General features: G+C 36.6%; 1 protein-coding gene across 9 annotated transcripts in view; it reads left to right on the top strand.

Annotated features, from left to right (window-relative positions):
• Positions 1-20881, top strand: part of BTBD9 (BTB domain containing 9) — a 470612-nt gene that overhangs the window by 60619 nt on the left and 389112 nt on the right. For all 9 annotated transcript variants that reach the window (XM_054558767.2, XM_054558765.2, XM_054558766.2 and 6 more), the window contains exons 5-6: positions 100-319; positions 2817-2936. In XM_054558767.2, the coding sequence (XP_054414742.1) occupies positions 100-319; positions 2817-2936 (340 nt within the window). The remainder of the gene's footprint in view (positions 1-99; positions 320-2816; positions 2937-20881) is intronic.

Genomic DNA, 20881 nt, shown 5'->3' with positions numbered 1-20881 from the left:
CTAGAATAAACTGGAATGCTAGAATTGTATTTTTTTCAAAAAATACAGAATAACTTAATAAGTAATCATTAACCTTGCTTTTCCTATTTTTAACTGTAGTACCAGAAGAAAACATTGCAACTATGAAGTATGGAGCCCAAGTTGTAAAGGGGGAGCTGAAATCAGCCTTATTAGATGGTGATACGCAAAATTATGATTTGGATCATGGATTTTCAAGGCACCCAATTGATGATGACTGCCGTTCTGGCATCGAGATTAAGCTAGGTCAGCCATCCATTATCAATCACATACGGATACTCTTGTGGGACCGAGATAGCCGGTAAGTGATTAGCATGACTTAGAAACTGACATTATGTTTGAGATGACTTAACTTTGTGGTCATCTACTTTTATTTTACAGATATGATGGTTTATTTCTTTGTGATCATTCTGCTGTCTCTTGAACGTTGGTTTTGGAGAAGGAGTTAAAGGATACATTTCTTTAAAAGAAATACACTTTTTTGTTTGTTTCTTCTTATAAAAATACGTGTTTATTGTAGAAACCATAGAAAATATAGAAAAGCACATAGAAGAAAATAAAAATTGCTAGTCATCTCATTACCCATTATGAATCCTCATATGTATCTAGCATTTTTTTCAATTATGCCTGGACACATACACGCACAAAACAGAAACCTACACATAGTTTTATAAAATAAAGATTAGATATACAAAAAGCTAATTTTACTTTTAAATTAATACATCGTGAACATTCTACCCTTTAAAAAATATTCCTCTAAAATGTATTTTTAATAGTTGTTTTGTATTCTACCATGAGTTAACATTATTTACTTGATTCATTAGTTTTGGATATTATAACCTTTTAAATGCATTTTACCGTATGGTGAAGAGAAATAATGTCTTTTAGTATGTAGATAAGTATTATCTTCAAAACAAAAGAAATTTGTGAAAAAGTTTAATGAACTCCAGTTTGGGAACCCATTTAGTTTCTTGGGGGCTTCAGAATTCTGCCTTTCTTCCAGCCACTGTGATGCTTTCACCCACTGTGGCTTCTAGGTTCAACCATAATGGCACAAGTACCAGAGCAGTATGAGTGACAAGAACTGAACTGTTTCTTTCACTGCTGTTTATCATAAACCTAAACCCTGCATACCCAGAAACTGTACCCCACTTATGCCTCTTTAGATCTGGGCATGAAGGGCTTAAATAGTAATGATGATGATGCCCTGCAAACCTTACAAGGTAGTGTGTTTCTTCTGTTAGCACCACTGCCACCACCCTGGCCTTTTAGGCCATTTGAGCCAAGTATGAGGGGAAGCTTTATGAAGTGGGAGTCAGCATTTCCCATGTGCATGATGTGTGAGATCCCCAGGTTATCTTTTCCTGTTTCCTTTTTATTAAGAATATATTTTCTGATATGTAGCTTATTGGATATAATTTGATGTTTTTAATTGGCAAAGTGGAGCCAATCCACATATCTCACTTCCAAGAGTCTCTGATTAATAATAACAGTATAATAATAATACGTATATGCAGTACTTTCATTACTTTTATGTGGTAGACACTGTTCTAAAAGCTTTACATATTTCACTCATTTAACTGATAGTGAAGTTATTATAAAAATAATAAAAGAAAAGTTTAGTATGTTTGAAGCAAAGTGGTTGTCATCATTTCTGTGATGTTAAATATTTATAGGCCACTTTGTGTTAGTATGTGCATTACATTCACGGGGGATTTAACTTTACCACGTAACAGTTCTTTTCTTACAGAAATTGTTACCATTCTAAGCAAAGGTGAAAAATTCAGAATCTTAAGCCAAAAAGATTCTGACGTGTTGTAAAATTATATCCTGTGTTACTGATAACCCAGAGAAGTTCGATAAAAGGTTATAACCAGTTTGAGACTGAGTGATAAAATGAATGAGAGTGAGGGGACAGCAAAGAAAATGAGGGGATGACACAAAATAAGCCGACCTTTTCTGGTCACAACTGTGGGTTGCAGGATGACATTTACGGTCACCTAAATCTTCCAAGATTGTTCCTGTTGATATTACAGTACAAGTAATAACTGCATCTCAAATTTAAATTTGGCTTATGACAGGGGAATATAGATTTGTTCAGGATGGGACCTGCATGTAATGGTTCGGAGAAGCTGTCTAGGGGAGGATGACAGGCTGTTTTCATTACTGCCAGATTATTAGCTGGCAAGTTTTAAGTTGTACGAAACATGTATTATCTCTTGACTGGTGTCATTTATTTTTTTGCAGGTAGCTTGTATGTGGGAGGGTGGGAGACTGGGAGGCAGCAGGAGATAAGCTGCTCTCGGTGGGGGAACCATTCCAAGTTGAGTTTCTTCCTTAGAGGGGTGGCCGAACACCCTGGCCAGGGAAGGTAGAGGGAGAAAGCATACTTCCTGCTTCTCCATTTTCTGTTCTTTCTCTCTCTCGTGGCATCATTTATCTTCTAATATGGTATATGTGAGACATCCTGACCATGTTTGAAAAGGAGTAAATATCTTGCATGCCTGATGTGCCAAGCACTGTGTAGGACCCTGGGGATATGAATATAAATACAGGATGGCCTTTGTTCTTAAGCAGCTTTTGATTTGAGAAAGCAGACAGACAACCTGAGAGATAATTTCAGTGCATTGTAGGTGAATGCTATAATAACATTCTTTTGTTATTAGAATTTGATTATGTAGAAAATGTAATTAGTGAATTCTGTATTTTTTGTACCTTTTAACACTTTATTAAAGTATAGCTTTGTATTGTTATTTTAATGTGGTAATTTTTTTCTGCTTTTTCCTTTTGATTCACAGGTCTTACTCATACTTCATTGAAGTGTCAATGGATGAACTTGATTGGGTCAGAGTGATAGATCATTCACAATATCTGTGTCGTTCTTGGCAGAAATTATATTTTCCAGCCCGTGTCTGCAGGTTAGTTCTCAGTGGTTAATAAATGATTTTTATTTTTATATAAGGAGATTTGGACTTTGAGAAGCAGAACTGCATTTTTCATCTTGAAAAAAGAGTTTTTCAGAATGTCAACTACTAAACATATCCCAAGTAAAAAACTTAGGAAAGTATGGAAAATTATGCATCTTAATATTTACAGTGTGTTGTGGAACTATTTATACAACATGTCTTGTATAATACATATGTAATACACACGTGAATGAATGAGAAGGGACAGGGAACATTTGAGAAGTGGAATGCTTTTTAAACTCTGTGCTGTACAGTGAATGGTAATATTCATTGTGATACATTGAAAGCAGAATTATTGTTAGGGGGGTGCATTCTTCTTATGAAAGCCATAAGAAATATTTCTGGAGTCTTCCCTGGGAATGGCCAGGGCCGGAGGACATTTTTGAATCCCAGTGTGCATGTTCTGGTTATCTGTTTTTTTCTCTAGGTTAGTGGTTAACAAATGGGGTTTGACAGAACAGGTGTTTCAAGTGGGGTTGCATTTGGGGCAAATGAGGCTTAGCTAGTGGGGCTCTAGGCTCAGAGCTTCTCTTCAGCCAGAGCACCTCTGCTTTTATTTTTGTTATGTATCGCAGCCCTTGATATGGTTGTCTTTTAAAAGTATCAAAAAGGTACTGTTTTAATATTTCATATTCTCCCTTTAGGTATAATCCATCATTTAAAATTTCTGAAATTTTGTAAAGCCTATACAGATTAGTGAATTTGTTTAGGTGGTTAAAGGCCCCCGAAATTTTGTTGCTTTTTTCTGCTGTAGTTTTCTCATTGGAAATTGCCTTTAGATATTCTTTACCTTAAAATCAAAAGATTAAAGGTAGAAAGTGATTAGTTTGTTCGCTCAGGAAGAAAAGGGAAGGGATATGGTGAGTGTACACCATGGAGAATGTGGAGCTGGCCCCTCACCCATGACCCATCTGATCTCCCACTGTGGCTGATTGGGAGCAGATGGGAAGGCACTACAGCACTTAGTCTCTTGGTCAGAAGTTACTCTTATACTTGTGAAACTTATGGTCTAACAGCAAAAGGCTGAATTTTTACCTCCACTAAGGAACTTCACAAAACCGTTCAGCCTCTGGTACAGTAAAGAACGTTGCCTACATTTTTTTTTGTTGGTATGACCGGACACAATATTATTACCCAGGGATCCTCTTGTGTGAAAATGAAGAAAATCAATTTCATTTCCCCAAAGACAGACTAAAGTGTCTCAGGTCTAGCGGTTGCTCTTTTATCAGAGGAGTTTTGAATGGATTAAAATAAGAGGGACAAGAAATTGAGTGAAGATTCCATATCTCAGAGCTGCCTAGGGATACTTCCAGAGTGACAGAGGGACCCCCACATGGAGGAGGAGATTGAGTCTGCATTGACTCAGGTTATTACTGTTGTATCTGATTAAAACACAGGCAGCATAACAAAGCATCTGATGTGGACTGAAGGACTGTGTGTTTGCATTTAATTTGAAACAACAGGAACATGACTCCCAGAACAAATCATCGTGAATATAATAATACCAGCCATGACAGCCTGTGTGCTTTACCCACCTGAAAGCTCCTGTTGTATGTATGGAAACATGTGCCTTTGATCATGATCTCTGGCTTTTAGAAAATATACTTTACCTTTATATATTAGTGAGTATTATTATACTCTCCTTATTTTGTCTTTCCTGTCTGGCCTTGACTTTGTTGGTAGAGCTGTTATGTGTTTAGAGACTGGCTGTATTCATGATGCCAGTTTTTGTCTTGGTATAGCCAGCTCCCAATTCTGGTTGAAAAAAAATGAGCAACAGTGATGTTAGTGATAATGATAACAAGAAAAGGAAAGAATCTTGATATCCATGTTAATAAGAATTTTTTAAAAATTATAGCCACTTTATTATATTAATTACTACTTTCCTTAGTAAACTGTCTTTTTTACTAGGTTATAATTTTGATAGTATTTAAAAATGAACCTAAGAATATGTCTCTGTAGATTAACTGAGGATGTCTTGGTGTTTCTTATCTTCACAATTATTCAGTGTCTACCTAAACAATGTTCTGACTGCACTTCTTCCAAGAACTTCACTGGGCAAATAAATTCTTTATTTCCTTAGCACGTAAGTGTTCAGTTTGCATTATGTTAGTTAATTTGCACATTTGTATGTCAGCTTTGTTCTTTAGTGCCCTTTGCGTGTTTATCTTGCCTCTGATACTAAAATTACAAGCTCTTGGAGGCAGGCAGTATGGATTCTAATCTTTTATTTTTCTTGCACAGTGCTCAGACTGTGACCTTGTATGCAGTAGGTACTCTATAAATGTTAGCACAGGTTTCATGGTGTCAAGGCAATGACTGTAATGAAGAGAGATTGATTGAACATGTACATGTATTCCTTAGGACTTTTTATCAGTGTATTCATTAATACATATATGAGTGCTGGAAAATTGTCTGTAATGGTAAATGGTTCTGAACTGTTTGCAAAGGTTACTTTGTTTTTTCTTCAGGAAACTGAATTTGGAGGTTATTCCTGAAGAATGTGAGCGTCATGTATTGATGAAAGATTACATCTAATACATTCACAAAAATGATACCTTATATATGGGAAATCTGAGATTACCCCGTCCTCTCTTTGAGTTTAGGCTAAACTGCATATAAATCAGAACTGTGTAGTAGAAAAACAATGGGCTGTGGAGTTAGGTAGAGCTCTTCTCAAATTCTTGTTTAAAACAATGGGCTGTGGAGTTAGGTAGAGCTCTTCTCAAGTTCTTGTTTAAAACAATGGGCTGTGGAGTTAGGTAGAGCTCTTCTCAAGTTCTTGTTTAAAACAATGGGCTGTGGAGTTAGGTAGAGCTCTTCTCAAGTTCTTGTTTAAAACAATGGGCTGTGGAGTTAGGTAGAGCTCTTCTCAAGTTCTTGTTTAAAACAATGGGCTGTGGAGTTAGGTAGAGCTCTTCTCAAATTCTTGTTTAAAACAATGGGCTGTGGAGTTAGGTGGAGCTCTTCTCAAATCTTTGTTTTCACCTCATATTTGTGTTGTGATAAGATTGTGCCTCTCTGAGCCCTAGTATCTGCATCCATAAGTGCCTCTCTGAGCCCTAGTATCTGCATCCATAAAGAATAGGAATACCAACACCTCTTCATGGGGTTTGATGTGAGAGTTAGATGATACAGCACATTTACATGTATGGAGCACAGTTGTGGCAGAAAGGAGGGACTCAATAAATGGCAGTCATTTTTATTATTTTTCCTGATTTCAGAAACTCCTGACTGGTGGTTGACCTTCAGAGAGAGTCATCCCTGCCATCCTTGTTGGTCACGGTCGGTCTCACTGTGAGGTGGCTCTCACTCTAACCTCCAAAGACCCTAGTCTTTTTGGTACTTTTTTGTATTGCCAATCCATACATACAGTCCAAAACATGCCTTAAACAGTTTTATCTTAACAACCGGCCTATCTTTGTATATGTTTAGCAGTTTTCATATGTTTTGGTTGGTAAAATATATATAACATAAGATTTGCCATTCATCTATCTTGTCAAATGTAATTCAGTCAGCATTCACCTCACCAAGATAGTCGGTGTTATCTAATGGCAGATAACATCAGGCTTCAAAGCCAGTGTGAACATTCCAACCATGATAGTGAATGCAGGGCCATGGTCCGCTTTGCCTTTCTGGACTCGTTTTAGGAATGTTTGTGAGTTAAGTGGGGATTGCTCTATGAAGCCAAAAGCTTAGACCAGTTATCCTCTTCAGCCTGTAACTGGAGATGGAGAAAAGTGACTCATCAATTTATGTTCAATTTTTCATACGCCTTGAGAACCATGTTATGTCTTATCAGCCTTTTCTTTCTCAGGAAAGGCAATTTCCGCTTTACCCATAATCTGTAACCTTCAAATTGTCTTCTTGGTTATCTGGTAAACTCTCTCCCAGTCCTTTCCACAGCTTTCTTAGATGATCGAGCCTAGTACTAAACAGAAAACACTAGTAATGAATGGTGAATATTGAGTACTCTGGGGGTGCTCTTAAAATTTTGAGCTATTCCTCAACATGGTGCTGTTAATTTGGCAGCCATATAATATTGCTGAAAAATGAGAAAACTTTAGAACATGAGTGCGAATGGATAGAAGTAGAATTCAAAGTGTGCATGTGACTGGTGGCTGGAATTGCAAGTGGGATCTTGGTCTAAAACCTGGGAGTTGAGAGAGAAGAAAGCAGGGCTAAAAGCAACGTTCTCAAGGTTATGCCCATTGAGAGAGGGAACAAGAGCGTAGGTGGGAGAGGTATTTACCTCAGGGGCTGGTCAGAGTTTAGAGGAGGATTAGGAGCATTGTTTACTGGAGACAAGGCCAGACAGGGTGTTGAGATGGGTGTAAATTGACAATTTAGAGTCTGGCATAGGAGAGATGAACTTGGTTAATACAAAACTGGGTTTCTTTCTTTATTTCCTTTTTAAATTATCAAAATGGAAATATCTCTCATTATAAAGTTATAATGTATATATTTTAAATATTGATAAAACTTGCCATCTGGAAATGTTGTACTCAATTTCTACCAATTGCATGTAAAAATGCCCCTTTCTGTGAACCTTCACCAATGCAGACACTGTCACCGTTTTGCCAATGTAATATATGATTTGTTTAAAACAAAAGTCCTATTTTACTTTGAATTTCTTTATTGGTGAGTTAAAGTATCTTTTAATACTGGCCATTTGTTAATTTCTTATTTATGAAAAGCCTGTTGTTGTCTTGTGCATATTTTTCTTCTGAGATAGTTATCTTTTTCTTTTTGTCTTGTGAGAACTTTGTATCAATACATATATATATGACATTATCCTTTTGCCTGTCATATATGAAATTTGTTGCGCATTTTTAGTGTTTTATTGGTACTTTTTGCCATATAGAATTTTACTTTTTAAAAAATGTATTCAAATCTGTCAGTCTTTTAAATGATTTCTGGCTTGGTATTATGATTAGAAGATTATTCCTCACTCTAATATTAAAGAGTGTTAAACTTTTATGTATATATATATATATATTTTTTCCACTACTTGTTTTTTTTTTTTAAAGCCTTATATCTTAAGTATTTAATACAGTCAGGATATTTTGCATAGATCTTTTCAGGTAGGGATAGTCAGTTGATTAAAGTCATTTATTTAATAATCATTTCTTGCTATCCTAATGTGATCAGCCATATTTATCATGAGCTGGATTCTAGCATATACCCTACTCAGTTCCACTGATTTCTTTGATTCTTGCTGAAAGTATTTTAATTATTGTAGTTCACTTGCCTCCTTTTTCTTCTTTTCTTAGAATGAGAAATTTTGTGTGCCATATGTGTCATAGAAAAAAGAAAGGGTATCACAGAGCATCTGCTAGGCTGTCTTCTGGTTGTTGTAGTCACATTAGAGGCCATAAGTGATGATAAACATCTCACTAGAATGGTTCTACTTTCACTTACAACAGGAAATTTAGGCATGCTTCACCAGCTAAGGAAATAGATTTTATGTATTCATTCGTCACTCACCCATTCAACAAATAAGCGCCTACTTTATGCTATTGTTGTACTTGATATTGAGGCCACAACACTGAAGAAGATTGCCAAGGTTTCTGTGCTTTTGGAATTTGGGAGAAAGATTAAAACAAACAAATAATAAGAGCACATCACATAATTATAAGTGTTGCAAAGATGGTACTGTGATAGTAACAGAAGTCAGGGGAGAAGGATTATTTTAAATAGGATGGTTAGAAAAGGCCAGAGTAGGTGTTTTAAGCTGAGATGAAGGGGGTGATATTTTCTGGTCATTGTTTTATTTGTTTTTGGTTGTGTGTGTGTGTGTGTGTGTGTGTGTGTGTGATTGTTTCTTTGTTTTTTAGATGGGCTTGCTCTGTCACCCAGGCTGGAGTGCAGTAGTGCAGTCTTGGCTCACTGCAACCTCTGCCTCCTGAGCTCAAATGATTCTTCTACCTCACCCTCCTGAGTAGCTGGGACTACAGGCATGTGTCACCACACCCAGCTAGTTTTTTCTATTTTTAGTAGAGATGGGGCCTTGCCATGTTGCCCAGGCTGGTCTTCAACTCCTGGACTCAAGCGATCTGACTGCTTCAGCCTCACTAAGTGCTGGGATTACAGGTGTGAGACACCATGCCTGGCCCATTGTTTTAGATATTTACACAACATCTAAATATTTTCTTTGGTGTACATTGAATGTTATTTGGGAGTAGCTGGTCTACTGTGGGAGACCTCATTGGATGAATACTCTAACTTTACTGTGTTTTGGTATATGGCATTTTAATCTCATTTATTGCTACTGTACATTCTAGGCCCCCCTCATTCCTGGTGTCAATAGATACAGCATAATTTTTTTTCACCTATTCTCATTAGATTGTAGTACCTACACAGTGCTATAGATCTACATAAAACAAATGAGAAAATAAGCATTGCTATTTATGGAAGCATTCTTTCCCTGCCATATTAACACTTGTATAATGTATGTCTTCTTTCATTTCTCTTTTGTTCCCTACACCTCTGCCCATAACTGGGCATTGATATATTTATTTACTTTTAAAAGTAGACACTCTTACATTATTCAGTGTTCACTAGATTGCTTTAGAATCCTAGCTAGAATAATGCTGAGCGTTCACTTTCTTCTTATGACTGAAGAGCTTCACAATTCAAGAAATGCCTTATTCAAATGTAAAAGAAACAGGAATAGTTTCATTTTTTAAAAAGTTATCTTTTTAGTTCATACTTAGTTTGAGTTGTCCATCTACCTACAACCTTGATATTACAATTGAACTAGCAAGAGCAACCTGCATAGAGGAACATTTTCTTCTAAGAATGCAAAGCAAAGTGTAGCCACATGGTGTCACTAAATTATAACAATTTTACTCGAAGCTAAAGAGAATTTAAAAATTGCTTTTTTACACCATCATATTTAAATATAAATTGTTCTGAAAGTCTGTGATTTGTGAAATAACATGTGAAACTATTTGTACTATTTAAGTCTTTTGCTGATGTGGAGCATTAATTATGTCCAAAGTCCAGAGGTATATATCTTGGTGCTTGCTAGCTAGTTCTTGAGTTGTCATCTGCAAGGCATAGGAGAAATGTGGGCTTCTGTAGTCCAGCTATTCAGTTTCATGCAAATATATATTTTTTTAACCTTCCTTTGGAATTTTGAAAGAGAGGAGTAACTCAAAGGAGATAGGAGATAGATTCTCTAAATATGTAAAAGGAATCAGAAAACAGAAGAAAAGAGGAATGAGGATAGAGAGAAATGAGGTTACAGGACCTCAGAAGTGGTAGGAAGGGAACAGTCTAACATTTATTGAGCATCTTCTGTGGGTCAGGTACATCTCATTACCTTGTGTAATCCTTATAATAGTCCTGTAGGAGAAAAACCACTACTTAATTTTATAGATGAGGAAATTGAGCCTTAGAAAAGCTAAATTTGTAACCAGGTCTGCCTGACTCCACATTACATTGCTGCTGCCAGAATCAAGGTAAAGAAATAGCTCTACCTTAGAGTAGGAGAAGGAGGCATTGAGCCCTGAAGAAGCTCTTACTACCTCTTTGGAAGGAGCAGTTTCCAGCAATCCTGTAGGGGAGGGCCTGCTGTGGCCAAATTCTACTAGTGCTGGTCACAGCCACCCAGACTACACACACATTATACTAATAATGATGATGAACAACCGGGGATGTTTTCTGTTTTAAAATGCTCCAAAGGGAGTGCAGCAATCCTTTATCTAGGTATGTTTTGTCAGTTTGTCTGTAGAGCTTCGAATTTTCCTGCCCCTTAGTTCTCTATAAGATCATTTTAGAGTATTATTATAGAGTGAACCTAATATTCTTGAATCCTAGCTTGTTTTCATTAAACTGTGTTTAGAAACAAATTCCATATATTATGAAATTTTTATTTACAAGATCTCTTCACATCTTGAGTTGCTTTATTTTTTAGTTGGGAAATTTTCTGTTTATTATTTTCACCTAGAACCCTTTTATTAGGGGGAAAACACAACAACAATAGCAAAAAAAAAAAAACCCCAAAAACCCTGCCATGTTTTATATTCAGTAAGACCTTTGAGAAATGACTGTTTGTCCTTAAGTTATTCAATTGAATCCAAGCTTCTTTGTTTTGTTTTGTTCAGAGGATAATAACATGTTGAGCTTCTTTTGTGTGAGAAAATAGAACAGGATTGCCCTTTTCCTTTGCATTGTATTTTATAATTTTAGAATATAAATTAGTGTCCTAATAAGCTTATTGCATGAGATGATGTTACTAACATTAATCACCTGTTGTTATTACCACAAACAGCCATTGTCTGTTTTTCATTCTGAAAGGGCAAAAACTATATTTGCCTCTGCTAACAGTTGCTTCCCAAGCACTTAGGCCCAGGATTAAGTTCAGGTAGCACCTTCTATGTTGATCATCAAACATCTTTTTTCTCATATTTTTCTTCTCAATACTACTTTATTATGGGATTTATACATTCAGACATTCACGCAAGAAACATTTATTGAACACGTGCTATATTGTAGGCACCTCATTTAGGTGCCAGACATGAAAAGATGAACAAGACACAGTGGCCGCTCTCAAGAATTTCATGATATAGTTTTTGCCTTTCCAGGCAAAATAATGTGTATTCAGGACACTTACCTAAGGTAGACTCTACATTGGACTTGGCCAAATGTAAACCCTTCTCTCAAAGCTCTCCATCATTAGGTTCTTGTGCTTCTATAGCATCATTCTTGGTTCTTACAAAGAATACCTTTTTTTGTCTCACTAATCAAAATTGTCTGTTTACCATCTACCCACCCATAATTCCTACCTGTGTCCCTAAGCTCAGAGAACATACAAAAATGACAGTCTTCTCTTTCTGTGTTACCTTGTATAACTGTGTAAGGTATCTAGGAGTTACTTGGTTTTAGTTAAAGCTATCACTTTTAAAACTTCTTTCTATAAGATTAAAAGACTCCCTGTGAAGAACTATAAATTACGTTGTCACAGAAAACAGTAAAAATTCCCACGAAGTAAAGAAAGTACCCCTCCCCTCCTTTGGAGGCAGGACTTGAGTTAGTGTCTTTTGCTTAGAAAAATAATACATTTCATAGAGATTTCATTGTTGGGTGCATGCTGCATGTGAGGAAATGAATGTTAGTCTGTCAGTTTTCCTTTGTGAAGTCGCCTTTAGGAGTCTGTTTTGGTGAACTGCAACTCTCCCAACACTTGTTTATCCTGAAGCAAGGAAGGAGCAGAATGCAATGCCATCCAGGACCTGAGGGCTTCTAAATATGAGCCAAGAGCCTCCAGCACAAGGAACAGAGACAAAAGTGAGCTACGGAACTGGGAATGGAACCCAGGAATTAATGAAACTGGTGAGGAAGAGTTTCCAGGACCTTCAATCCAGCTTCTAAAGTGAATAAGAAAATGCGGTCAATGAAATAAAACTTCATTGATTGCTTTTTGGATGACCAAGAAGATGGGGGGACAATTAGATCTTGTATATAGACAAACAAACTTAGATACAGATTTTTTGTGTGTGAATTACATAGTCATTTTTCTATCCTGCTTACTTTGGGAATGATGCTCTAAAAATGATATGGTTGAGTAGTTAATAATTCTCTCAGTGGAGAGTTAAATCTTGTACATTCAAATTTCACCCCATACTACTTAACAATGATTGCTCTGACCCTTCATACTATTTATAGCTTGAATCTCCCAATTAGCTATTAATTATATATTTTGTATGCTTTTGAAATCATTTTGCAGTTCCTGGACCTTGCTTTATATTCCTTTGGTGGCAGTGGCTCATCAGGTATCTTGTTGAATCTCTTTAGCTCTCTAAAATCCCTGAATGCAGATGCCTGGATAATAATCTGTTTTTCTGGAAAATACCGTTTTAACACTGCTATTTTTTTTGCCAGTGTTAGAAGGAAATAATAGGAAACAAAATTTTATATTTTTTTCCACAGGAAATATGTTTAAAGAAGACTGTGAGTACAAGTCCCATGGTTAGTAAAATCATCAGAGCTTTCTCAGTGATCATTATAAATGGTAGAAGTTCCCTAGATCAGGGTGCTGTCTGTGAATACAAGGTTAGCTCAGGGGAGAGTAGACCAGAAGTAAAACCAGATTGCTTGTTGGCTGCCAGAAAATCTGGGCAGAGTGCCAGGCCTGGTTCACCTTCTAAAAATTAATCTCCCAGTATGAAAATAGAGGGCTCAATCCCTGCAAGGAATGGTGGTAGTACGAACACTTGTACTTCCTTCAGCCCAAAGCACTTTATTGATGTGAAGAAAGGTGGGGGGAGTGGATTGTGGATTGGAGTGGACTGTTGGCATTGACCTCATTTAAGAGCTGTAATATTTTCTTTAGCGGCCTTACTTAATTATGTTTCAAATTATAAATTCATTAGTTAATAATTATTCTTCCAAATAATATAGGTCATATATACACATGAATATGTCCTTCATGATAAGAAGCTATAGGTTTAATTTCTAATAGTCATAGAAATTCTGTGCACATTATGAAGCTATTAGAATGTAACAGCTGTTTTAGTTCAACTCATTTTGCAAAAGAAATGTGATGCAGACTAAAATGATCAGTAATTATTTTGAAAGCTAAACCTTCAATTATAGAAAGAACTAATTTACACATTAGTTACTGATAAAACTACAGTATGCTGTGAGTTTCAAAGTTAGTGTTATCGCCTGCCTAAGACTATGAAAGAGAAATCTGTGCCAAAAGACGTTTTTCCTTCTTTTAAATCCTGTTTTGCATTGCCCATTGTAATTTTGGAGTTGCAAATCAACAGTAATGAAAAACTGCTTGATATTTTTCTAAGGAAAAAAATTAGAAGGACTGTTAGAGAGAGTAGGATTTAGAAGGACTTTATTTTATGTCTGTTGATCAGTGACTACCATCTGCCTTCCATTTAATGTTGTAGAAGCATGCATGCGTTTCCCAGTTCTGAACAGATGATGTGCATGGTTTGTTGAGATATATGTGTATTCTGGATGTGTGTATGTATGTATACCTACAGTGCTTAAAATCACACTTGAAGTGTAAAACAGATAATGAGTCTCCATTTTGGGCTTATTTGCATATTCAGCTCTTACACACAAAACAAAAGACTACAATGACACTGATTTTCTTTTCTACTTGAGAATCAGCACTAACCAGCTGTCAACGAATATTTTGATTAAACACTTTGTTGGGGAACTTTGGGGCACATTCTTTGTATAAACATATTGTTTTCTTTGATTTCAAGGGACTTATTTTCAGTATGATTCATGGCTGCATCACACCGGTAAGCTGTCTTGCACAAAAGTATATTTTTCTCTGTAACTTCCTTTTTACCATTGATTTCTCTAGGACAAAAGTATGGTTAAGAAAAAATATTTCAACTCAGGATATTTGCCCAAAATAAAGGTGGAGAATATACCTGCTTTAAGTAGACTGAAGATTTTAAAGTATAGATTCATATACTTCTTTAAGATTTTTCAAGAAGACTTAGCAGTTCCTCTAATACATTTAAAATATGATTTGACTACAGAAATTTTGTTAATATTTTGACATATCTTTTAGCCTTCTATGTATAATCATACACAAACATGTTATTTACAAAAATGGTATTATGTAGTACATGCTGTTTTGAAACCTTACGCGTATATCTTTATATTTATTGTCGTTGTTATTCTATATCAATAAAATCTACTTTCCCCTTAAAATTTTAAAAAAATTTTTTTTTAGTCAAGTGCAGTAGTGAGAAGTGGACAAAGAGTAGAATAAGGATTTCGATCTGTAACTGACTGTGAACAATCAATTGAGATAACTCACTACCTTCAGACCAACCTACTTTATCCTTTTAAACAATAGCACAGTGTTCTAAATGTATCGTTGCTTGTTGCTTACCCGACCAGTCCCCCATTAAGGGACCTTTAGGATGTTTCCAGTTTTGCAACTACAGAACAATGTAGTCTTTGCCCATTTGTCTGATTATCTCTAAACAAGCAAGGTCAAAGTATTATAATCATCTCAAAGTGTGAAACATTTTACTAAATGCTATCCACAAATATTGTACCAGTTTATTCCTCTCCATGAATGATAGTTTCCGTTTTCCCACTTCGTTATCAACAATGGGCATTATCATTATTTTGAATCTTTGTTTGAACTGACAAGCAAATCATGGTCTCATTTGTTTTATGCAGATTTTTCATTATTTGTAAAAATTAAACAACTGTGCACTTGTTGTTGATAGATAGCACAATTTCACAGAAAAGATGAAAGTCGAGTTAGCCTCAAAGGATAGAGTTTTGATCAGATGGTTTTATAGGGCTTTTCCCATGAGGTCATCTCATGGGAACAGTGGTTCTCAACTGGGGGTGAATTTGCTCCCTTAAGGGATATTTGGCAATGTCTGGAGACTGTTTTGAGGGGGTGCATACTACTGGTATCTAATGAGTAGAAACCAGAGATGCTGTTAAACATCTTACAATGCGCAGGACATCTCCCTACAACAAAGAATTATCCAGCCGCAAATGTCAATAGCGTCAAGGTTGAGAAACCCTGTTTAGGAAAAGGTTGCAGTAATGTGATTAGTGAAGGGGGCTTGAATTAGAATATCTTTCGTTAAAAGGGTGAAAGGAAATAGCTATGGAAGACAGTTCAGAAGAAAAACCAGTCAAACTTTATGATTGATTGAATATGGAGAAAAAAAACAAGAAGAATTTTGAAGTTTAGAACCTATGCGGCTAGGAAATGGGATGACATAGGTAGACAGAAGTTGTGAAGGAATCAGTTTGAGCTAGTTGCAGAATTATTATTTAAGAAAAAAACCGGTGACATTTGCTATTTTATCTGCTTTGTTTTTATATAGTGAGATCTTTTTTTTTTTTTTTTTTTTTTTTTTTTGAGACAGAGTCTTGCTTTGTCGCCCAGGCTGGAGTGCAGCGGCGCAATCTCGGCTCACTGCAAGCTCCGCCTCCCGGGTTCATGCGATTCTCTTGCCTCAGTCTCCCAAGTAGCTGGGATTACAGGTGCCCACCACCACGCCCGACTAATTTTGTTTTTGTATTTTTAGTAGGACGGGGTTTCACCGTGTTAGCCAGGATGGTCTCAATCTCCAGACCTAATGACCCGCCCACCTTGGCCTCCCAAAGTGCTGGGATTACAGGCGTGAGCCACCATGCTCGACCATATAGTGAGATTCTTATGTTATGCTTGGTGCCAGGATTGAGCTGGATTTTAGATTAAAAAATCTCTAACTAGTACCAAACATGTGGTCTCAGTTCCTCTTTCTGAAATGTTCTTCTCTCCTCCCCACTCCTGAAATCCCATCTATTCATTTAGCAAGCTGAAATGCCACTTCTTCCAGAGAATTTTTGATCTCCTCAATGAAATAAAAGTATTTTTTCCTCATTTATTCAACAAATACATACTGAGTGCCTGCTACATGGCAGGAACTGTACTGGGACTAGAATTACAGTGGGGAGTTTTGAACACACATCCCCCACCCTTAAAGCTTACAGCTTAGTAGGAGAGTCAGATATTAAACACAATAATTACAAGTAAAGAAAGAAAGCTGTGATAAATGTGGAGAGAGAAAAGCACAAGTGGACAGTAAAGGTATAACACGAATACAGTTTAAACTGGGGAGTCAGGGGAGGTCCTTCAGGGAAGAGATCTTTGAGACCTAAGTGATGATTAAGAGTTAGATAGGCAAGGCTGGGTGTGGTGGCTCACGCCTGTAATCCCAGCACTTTGGGAGGCTGAGGCGGGTGGATCATGAGGTCAAGAGATTGATACCATCCTGGCTAACATGGTGAAACCCTGTCTCTACTAAAAATACAAAAAAATTAGCTGGGCGTGGTGGCGGGCACCTGTAGTCCCAGCTACTCTGGAGGCTGAGGCAGGAGAATGGCGTGGAACCGGGAGGCGGAGCTTGCAGTGAGCCGAGATCATGTCACTGCCCTCCAGCCTGGGCAACAGAGCAGGACTCCGTCTCAAAAAAAAAAAAAAAAAAAAATGTTAGGCAGACAAAAGGGGAAAGCATTTGGAGCAGAGACAGGTAGGGAAATCTTGTGGGAGGAAAGAACTTGGCTTGCTTAAGGAAATGAAAAGATGTCAGTGTGCTGGGAGTGGCAGCGAGGTAGAGGGGGAAAGGTGGGTAATGACTAGGTCGTACAGGTCTGCATGTGTGTGTGGGGCACGTTAAAGAGCTGTGGTAGTCTATCAAAAATGCAGCCCCTGGGAAGGTATTGAGGGATGTGACATGATCTGACTTTAGTTTTTTAAAGACTTTGCCTGCTTGTGGGGAATGGATTGAGGTGGGCGGAAGTGGAAGGAGGGAAACCAGTTGGGAGACCTCTGTTGTAGCATAGGAGAGGAGTGGTGGTCTCATGTAAGGATCGTGGCAGTGCAGTCAGAGAGAAACGAGTGGATTTGAGATGTGTTCTTCAGCTTATGCGACTTCCAGGGAGCATTGTTAGATACAGGCTTGAAGATGGAAAAGGAGATCTGGGCTAGAAATAGAAACTTAAGGGTTGTTGTCTTAGAGGATGATATTTGAAGCCATAGGAGCCAATTAGATCCAAAAGAAATAGAATGTAGTAAAATGTAGAGGAAAAAGAAAAGAGGACCTAGGACTGAGTCTGAAGTGCTCCAAAATTTGCTCAGGTAGAAGAGAAGTTGTAAAATGAAATGGGGAAGGAATAGCCAGCAAGAAAAGGACAGTCAAGAATGTGTGGCTTCAAGAAAGAGGGACAAGTCATCAATGGCAGATCAAGTAGATGTGGAATGGGAAGTGTCCATTCAGCCCTGGCAACACTCAGTGCATGGTTCACCTTGGCAGGAGCAGTTTTACTGATACAGTAGTGGTGGAAGTCAGATTAGAGTGGGTTAAAGAAGGAAATGTATACTTTATAATAAAATTAAACATGCATACACCCATTGAGCCAGCAATCCCCTTGTTGGCAAAATTCATTCCAAGAAAATAGGTATGTAAGCATGCTTATTGTAGCATTGCTTATAGCTTCAAAAAACTGAAAACTACCAAAATGCCCATCAATAAGGAATTAATTATATCTGTATGAATCGACCTAGAGGGATTTTAATAAAAATTGTTAGATGAAAAACACATATTAGAGATACTTCTTTTGTCAATAAACAACCTTACATATGTATATAAGTGTTTATTTGGATTTATATGAGAATAGAGAATGGTGTGGAAGGATACACACCAAACTTTAATATTGATTAAGCAAGTAGTAGTAGATTTTTGTTTATCTTTTGTTATACTTGCTATACGATCATTTTTAAAAATGAATAGGGAGTTGAAGTTACTTTTTAAAAGTTCTGGGAGATGAGGAAATGAAGAAAAAAGAATAGATCACTTTTTTTGAGAAACTTGGCCATGAAGGTAAATAAAGGTACCTGGTGGACACTAGAAATGCATGTGCTTTTTAAAGATGAGAGGTGCTAAACCATGTTTAAATACTGATTAAACGGATCCAGGAGAAAGAAACTGAAGAGGGAAGGAGAAAGACAGTCAATGGAATAAGGCACACCTCCATTTTGTGTAACAGAAAGAATGTTATATTTTCGTATTGTGATGACTTCTATTTTCCTGTGCTATCTTCAAGACTGCAAAGCATATGTTTTTAAATGTACCCTACAGAATCTGGGTCTGAAGGAGTCCACATCATAATTTGATCTTTGCAGATTTTGGCTTCTTAAGAAAAATACAAATTGTTAATATCTTGTTTTGAAAATGGCATTATCTGCAGGGTATTGGTAATAAGGATAGATGCTTTATAGTACTAGTTGCGCTTGCATGCTCTCTCTTTCTCTCTCTCTAATTTCAACTTTTATTTTACATTCGGGGGGCACATATGCAGGTTTGTTACATGAGTATATTGTGTTTCACTGAGGTTTAGGTTACAAATGGTCCTGTCACCCAGGTAGTGAGCATAGTACCCAATAAGTAGTTTTTCAGCCCTTGCCCCCTCCCCCACCAGTAGTCCCCAGTGTCTACTCTTCTCATCTTTATTTACATATGTACCTACTGTTTAGCTCCCACTCATGAGTAAGAGAGTAGTTTTCTGTTCCTGTGTTAATTCACTTAGGATGATGGCCTCTAGTTGCATTCATGTTGCTGCAAGGGACATGATTTCATTCTTTTTTATGGCTGTGCATTATTCCATGATGTATATGTACCATATTTTCTTTATCCAGTCCACTTTTGATAGACACCTAGATTGAGTCTATATCTTTGCTATTGTGAATAGTGCTGCAATGAACATATGAGTTCATGTATCTTTTTTGTAGAACAATTTATTTTCCTTTGGGTATATAACAAATAAAGGGATTCCTGGATTGAATGGTAGTTCTAAGTTCTTTGAGAAATCTCCAAACTGCTTTCCACAGTGGCTGAACTAATTTACATTCCCATCAACAGTATATAATCCTTCCTTGTTTTTCTGCAGCCTCTCCAGCATCTGTTATTTTTTAATAATAGCCATTCTGTATTAAAAAGTAAAAAAATAAAAAATAACAGATGCTGGTGAGATTGTGGAGAAAAGGGAACACTTATACACTGCTAGTGGGAGTGTAAATTAGTTCAACCACTGTGGAAAGCAGTGTGGCTATTTCTTTAAAGAACTAAAAACAGAATTACCATTTGACCCAGCAATCCCATTACTGAGTATATACCGAATGGATTATAAATTGTTTTACCACAAAGACATATGCATGCATATGTTCATTGCAGCATTATTTATAAAGCAAAGACATGGAATCAACCTAAATGCCCATCAATGGTAGACTGGATAAAGAAAATGTGGTACATATACACCATGGAATACTGTGCAGCCATAAAAATAGAGCGAGATCATGTCCTTTGCAGGAGCATGGATGGAGCCTGAGGCCATTATCTTTAACAAACTAATCCAGTAGCAGAAAACCAAACACTGTATGTTCTCACTTGTAAGTGGGAGCTAAATAATGAGAACACATGGACACAAAGAGGGGAACAGTAGACACTGGGGTCTACTTGAGGCGGGAGGGTGGAAGGAGGGAGAGGATCAGAAAAGTAGCTATTGGGTAATATAATGGGTACCTGGGTGATGAAATAATCTGTGCATCAAACCCCTGTAACACGAATTTACCTATATAAACAAACCTGCACATGTATCCCTGAACCTAAATTAAAAGTTAAAAAAAAAAAATTTCAAAAAAGGGAAAGCAAAATATTGTGTAGTTTTTTTAATGTTTATATAAAGGATTATATTTAGCAGTAATGTTATGTTTTTATTAATTTGCAAATATTTTGTGTACAAAAAGATTTTGATTTTGCGTATATACAAATAAAACATTTTATTGATTTCTGACAAGTCAAAAATAATAGTAATAGCTATTATGATTAATGTGAGATGGTATCACATTGTGGTTTTGATTTGCATTTCTCTGATGATTAGTGATGTTGAACATTTTTTCATATGTTGTTTGGCTACTTGTAGGTTTTTTGAGAAGTGTCCGTTCATGTCCTTTGCCCACTTTTTAATGGAGCTATTTGTTTTTTGCTTGTTGAATTAAGTTCTGTATAAATTCTGGATATTAGACCTTTGTCAGATGCATAGTTTGCAAATATTTTTTCCCATTCTGTGGGTTGTTTATTCTGTTGATAGTTTCTTTTGCTGTGCAAAACTTCTTTAGTTTAATTAGGTCCTATATGTCAGTTTTTGTTGCTGTTGCTTTTGAGGACTTAGTCATAAATTCTTTATCAAGGCTGATGTATGGATAGATGGTATTTCCTAGGTTTTCTTTTATGATTTTTATAGTTTGAGGTCTTACATTTAAGTCATTAATCCATCTTGAGTTAATTTTTGTGTATAATGAAGGGGAGAGGTCCAGTTTCATTTTTGTGCATATGACC

Source organism: Pongo abelii, chromosome 5 (genome assembly GCF_028885655.2).
Source record: "Pongo abelii isolate AG06213 chromosome 5, NHGRI_mPonAbe1-v2.0_pri, whole genome shotgun sequence".
NCBI lineage: Eukaryota > Metazoa > Chordata > Mammalia > Primates > Hominidae > Pongo > Pongo abelii.
The sequence above is the reverse complement of the archived record's forward strand: the minus strand, read 5'-3'. Positions and strand labels throughout refer to the sequence as shown.